This window comes from Durio zibethinus, chromosome 16 (assembly GCF_047325235.1).
Source record: "Durio zibethinus cultivar Kanyao isolate XHJ-2024 chromosome 16, ASM4732523v1, whole genome shotgun sequence".
Lineage (NCBI taxonomy): Eukaryota > Viridiplantae > Streptophyta > Magnoliopsida > Malvales > Malvaceae > Durio > Durio zibethinus.
In genome coordinates, this window is record NC_143177.1 from 4,257,503 (window position 1) to 4,263,261 (window position 5,759).

The 5,759-nt window shown below is 27.8% G+C and overlaps 1 protein-coding gene across 2 annotated transcripts; it reads left to right on the forward strand.

The window, feature by feature from the left end:
- Window positions 1-3,861, forward strand: LOC111291353 (thermospermine synthase ACL5-like). 2 transcript variants are annotated; one of them, XM_022883033.2, is made up of 10 exons: window positions 1-523; window positions 1,244-1,310; window positions 1,423-1,517; window positions 1,634-1,736; window positions 2,108-2,208; window positions 2,404-2,560; window positions 2,648-2,723; window positions 3,115-3,173; window positions 3,323-3,459; window positions 3,578-3,861. In XM_022883033.2, the coding sequence occupies exons 1-10, from the start codon at window positions 381-383 to the stop codon at window positions 3,654-3,656; spliced, it is 1,017 nt and encodes a 338-aa protein (XP_022738768.1). In that variant the 5' UTR covers window positions 1-380; the 3' UTR covers window positions 3,657-3,861. The 2 variants fall into 2 exon arrangements, with proteins under 2 accessions (XP_022738768.1, XP_022738774.1); XM_022883039.2 differs by having other exon boundaries at window positions 2,108-2,196.
- Window positions 3,862-5,759: the final 1,898 nt, after the last annotated feature.

Consider the following 5,759-nt stretch of genomic DNA (forward strand, 5'->3'; position numbering starts at 1 on the left):
ACGTATGCACAAACTATGAAAGAATATGAAATACTAAGGAATCACCCGACCAAATCAACCTTAGAAATCACAAATTGTCTTTCCCATACACCTTTAATGTGTGATTGCAAAACCCCAGGAGGATTCTTATGGGACTCTTTCTTTTCAGCCTCCAAAAAAAAAATTGTACACAAACTTCGAAAGATTGTTCACAACTCTTTTATACCGTAACCTAATCAAGTAATCATGTTTCTTTTGGAGTTTCTTTGCCACCCTCGCATTTATATTCTCCTTCCATTCTTCTTTTCCACTTCATCCCTGGGGCTTCTCTCTTATTCATTTTTCTCTTTCTCTGGTTCCTTTATCTTTCTTGGGTTTGAGTGAGTTATTTGCTAAGGACAATGGGTGAAATTTCATGCTCTAATGGGATTAACAATGGGAATGGAAGCAATGGGAAAAGCCATTCTTTAACAGGTTATAGAAAGAGCTGCTGGTATGAAGAAGAGATCGAAGAAAACTTGAGATGGTCTTTCGCTCTTAATAGGTAGTATTATATATAACTGTATATGCATGTTCATTTATCAAACTTTTTTATTTAATTTATTTTAACATGCATTATTTCCTTTAATTTAATACTCTGAAAAAACATTATCGAAAAAAAATGTTTTCTAGTTATTTGGTAAACTCACTTGGCTAAAATTCATTCATTTTAATACTCTAGTTTTAAAGCTTATTTCTTTTTCAGTTCTCTTAATCCATTTTGTATTATTTCAACTTCAATCTTGTTGTTTTTCCTTTTTCCTTTTTCATTCTGTTTGTCTTTTTTCATTTTCCTTTTTTTTTTTTATAGTTTTTCTTTCTTTGAGCATGGAGGGAGGGTGTTGTTTATATTGGCGTTAGGCTGTTAGCAGATATTTTACTGGGAATTTATTTTAAGATAATTATAATTTTCTAGCAAATTTCATGACAAGAAACATAGATAAAATCATTAGCAGAAGCTTCAAGAAAAAAAAAAAAAAAGAGTAACATTTTTCCGTTGATTAGGGAAAAGGCTATCAAACGTAAAAAATATTTTTTTCTTTTTTTTTTTCTCATTTCTTTCTACCAAAGGCAGCTTAAAAATGAAGGCTTCAAATCCTGGTCCTGAAAAGGCCAGACAAGTTACAAGAAAGTATCTAATACATTAATCTTTTAATCAACAAAATTCTAACAATTTCATTATTTCAAGAATTCTAGTAATCATTTTGTTCTTCTTCTGTCACAGTATATTGCATACAGCAGCAACAGAGTACCAAGACATCGCCCTGTTGGATACAAAGCCCTTTGGAAAGGTTCATATTTATTTTTACTTTTTCTTTTTTTTTTTTTTAATTTTCTTACATTTATGTTTTTACCATTTTGGCTCTCTCTGCTAAAATAATTTCTCTTTGATTCATAAAACAGGCACTAGTTATTGATGGAAAGCTTCAGAGTGCGGAGGTGGATGAGTTTATCTACCATGAATGTCTTGTTCATCCAGCACTTCTTCATCATTCAAAGTGTGTACTTATTTTATTTTTTCATATAATTTTTCTTCTTATACGAGTTAGATTATTTTTTGATTGAAATTAAGCTAAATTTTCATGATTTGGGTTTTATCTGATTTTTGTTGTAGTGCAAAGGCCATATTCATCATGGGTGGAGGTGAAGGTTCCACTGCTAGAGAAATACTTAGACACAAGAATGTAGAAAAGCTTGTCATGTGTGACATTGACAAGGTGATATAAAAATAATTTGTTGACTTTTTAACTCAAGTTTTCCCTTCTTTGCTGTTAATATGTTGACTTTTTTTATTAATGTAATTATAAGATAAGATTTGAATGAAATGAATAGTTTTTGACGTGGTGCAACTGTTTTACATAATCTATTTTCACATGATAAAAAAGTTCTTTTCATGATAAAAGAAATTTTAGTTTGCAAAGAAGAAAAAGGATTATATGAAACTTTTTGTCATTTCTTTTAACCGTTTCATATTCATCAATTACCAACCAAAATTTCTCCATCCTAATGAAAATAGAAATTTCTTGTTACATTTTTAAATGATACAAAATGGGAATTTAATGAAAATGATTCCAAATTGTTGGCACAGGAGGTGGTGGAATTCTGCAAGTCATACTTAGTTGTTAACAGGGAATCTTTTTGTGATCCAAGAATGGAGCTCATAATCAATGATGCCAGGTTCAATTCTGAGTTAAATGTCACATTATTTCAACCTCCAATATTCTAGTTATTTGGTAAACAGCCATGTGATTGGTTGATAAAATATTAAACTTTTAATTACAGTGATCAAGATTCAAATTCAACCTCAATTATCCAAAAAAATATATATTCTAGTTGTTTGCTAGTGTTTTTGTTCTGAAAATCAACATTTGGCATGCAATCCAGGGTCGAGTTAGAAAACAGAAAAGAGTGCTACGATGTGATCATTGGCGACCTGGCAGACCCAATCGAAGGAGGCCCTTGCTATAAACTCTACACCAAATCGTTTTATGAGTTCACTGTTAAGCCTAGACTCAACCATGGCGGCATATTTGTCACACAGGCAAGTAATTCTAATCATGTCTGCGTGGTTATGAATAGCAAAGAGAAGATTAATTTAACAAAGGGCCATTTTCTTCTAAATTTGTAGGCTGGACCAGCTGGAATTTTCAGCCACACTGAAGTATTCTCTTGCATCTATAACACTTTACGGCAGGTTTTCAAATGTAATTAACTAGCCTCAATCTAACAAATCTACTTTTACTTTTGTCTAATTAATTTCCTCAATGCCAAAAAGCATGAAGTTAGCTCAGCTCATTTGGTGTAATAATAATAAGAGGTAACGTCACTAATGACCTTTGAATAAAAGTGAAATATTAATATGATATATGAATTACAAATTTACAAATCAATGTAATACTTCAAGAATCGTTAATTAGTCATGTATTATTATCATTTGAAAGTAATGATATTAGACGTAAGTATCACGTTAATTGACAGAATTATAATTCTAGTATCATATTAAAAATTTTTAAAGTTTAGATACATATGAATTAATATTTTATTATAGTCCAAGGGTTGTTTGTGAAATTAACCTTTTTGAGAACTTGCGTGCAGATGTTGTGCCGTATTCAGCTCATATTCCTTCCTATGCTGATATTTGGGGATGGGTTATGGTAAAGCCATCAAATTCTCTTCAACAAATGGAATAACTTGCATTGAATGAATTATATTGTCAACATATTATAAACAATCAACAATCTTTTTTACCACAATATGAGAATTTATACTCCTACATTGGAATTAAAGTTCTTGAAAACGACAGGCTTCAGATTCCCCGTTAGTGCTGAGTCCAGAAGAGCTAGACCTGAGAATGAAACTGAGGATCAAAGGAGAAAATAGATACCTGGACGGGAAAACATTTTCATCAGCCTCTACCTTGAGCAAAGCCGTTCGAAATACGTAAGGCTTAAAAAGTCTAAAACTGATTTGATTTTATATTGAAATACCCTTTTTCTCTTTCTATTGAGCCAATGATCTGAGTGATTAAAATTGATACATGGAATGGGAAATTTCGCAGGCTGGACAATGAGACTGAAGTGTACACAGAAGGAACAGCAAGGTTCATATATGGGCATGGCAAGCACTGCCAAGAATGAGAAATTAATGGGATAAAAAGGAAGCCTCTATCAGCAAAGTAACAACCATTACACTGCAAGATGCAATCTGCTTGTTTCATTTGTCTCCTAGTATTTGTTTTTTAATCTTGTAATTTATTACTTTATCTTTCAGCTTGCTCATGTAGTTAATATCAAGGAACAATATTATTATAATGTATGGGCATATGTTTCTGTTTTTGTGGCACTTCCCGATATTTTTTGTTTTTTCACTTATGATTCAAATATTGATTTTAATGGGATTTAAATATTTAATATTTGATCTAAATAGAATAGATTTGAATCAAATATTATAATTTTAGAACAATATTTTCTTCAAGCCTGCTTCGAGTGTGAATGACTACCTCTCTACCTGTTTGTCTTTGATGCATAGAGCTTTTTCGCTTTTTTAGTGACAATGAAGTTCAATTCATCGAACTAAACTGAACAAGATTTTCCTGCAAATTGCCAAATGACTGCAGACAATGCCCAAAATTTTCAACATGTTCACATGAAGCTAAAGCCAAAGGATACGTTTAAATCAAATGAAACCATTATTATGTTCTTGAAACCTCGGCAATTTGGTTCTCGACTTGTGTCAAAGAGGTGCATTTATGATCTGAAATTAGAGTGTATGATTAAGAGTTTTATCAAAGCATGTCTTGTATTAATCTTTTAAGCCAGCTATAAGCCTGAATCAATCCTACTAGGATATTTGTCCAACGCCAAAGTGCATCAACCATCGAATTACAGAATAAAAAAATCGGCTGAAGGGTAAAATTGTCTTTGAATTATAACTTAATAATAATTCAAACTCTTAATATTTTATTACAATCAATCAAGTCTTTATGTTCCGTTTATTTCGTAAAAAATAATTTTTGAAAAATAATTTCTAAAAAATATTTATATTTTCTGAATTAAAATTTTTTTTTTGTTATTTGAATGAGTTAATAAAAAATGTTTTTCGTTATTTAGTTGTTTTTTGAAATTCTTTTTTCAAATAATATCAGTATAACTATTAAAATATTAAATTTATTTATTATTAAAATAATTAATATTAAAAAATAATTATATTTTAATAATAATATTTAAAATTAAAATATTATTTTAATATAAAATACTTAAAATAAAACTATTTATGATTCTTTATATTATTTATTAATATATTAATATATTATTTATTAATAATATTTATTAATATATTATATTTGTAGTATATTATTTATTAATATATTTTTATTATAGTTATTAATTAAATTAATAATATTTATTATTATATTATTTATTGATATAATAATATTATTTATTAATATATTATATTAACAGTGTATTATTTATTAATATAATATTATTTATTAATATATTATATTAATAGTATATTATTTATTCATATAATATTATTTATTAATATATTATAATATAATATTATTTATTTATTAATATAATATTATTTATAAGTAAAATTATGCTATAAATAATTCTTCTCATACACAACTTTTTTTCGAAAATTGTTTTTCTTTTTTCAAATCTATAAGATAATTTTAGAAAAATGCCTTATTTTCCATGACCAGTAATTTATTTTTTATTGACCAACTAATTTTTTGTCAAACAAACACTTAAAAATACGAAAATTAATTTTTAGAAGTTATTTTTCACGAAACAAACGGAGCTTTAATCTTCCATTTAAAGTCAATTGAATTTTAATTGGATGAAATTTAGTTATGTGACAAAACTAAATCAATTAATCCCTAAATTATAGTCAATTGAACCCTTGAAGAGATTTTATAAAGAGAGGAGGAGAGAAAATAAAAAAGGAAAAAAACAAAAAAAAAAGAAAAAGTTTATTTTATTTATTTTTCACATATATTAATTATACAATATTGTAAACACTTAATTTTATCTGAGATGATTTTATTTTGTTTGATTTTTATACTTAAATAGAATATTTCATTTTGAACCGACTTAAGCATTTTAATAAAATTAATCTAACTAAGCTTGTTTGAATTTGTTTCAAAGTAATCATTGTTTTTATCATTTTGCATGATCAGAGTATGCTTCGGTTCAATTTTGGGTCAATTCAAAATTTAATCACTTGGACATGAAGGC

Bases quoted from the DNA above. Each gene is read 5' to 3' on its own strand.
- LOC111291353 (XM_022883033.2), top strand. From the start codon at position 381: ATGGGTGAAATTTCATGCTCTAATGGGATTAACAATGGGAATGGAAGC. The intron at 524-1,243 runs GTAGTATTATAT...CTTCTGTCACAG, and splicing joins TGGTCTTTCGCTCTTAATAG to TATATTGCATACAGCAGCAA. The intron at 3,460-3,577 runs GTAAGGCTTAAA...GAAATTTCGCAG, and splicing joins AGCAAAGCCGTTCGAAATAC to GCTGGACAATGAGACTGAAG.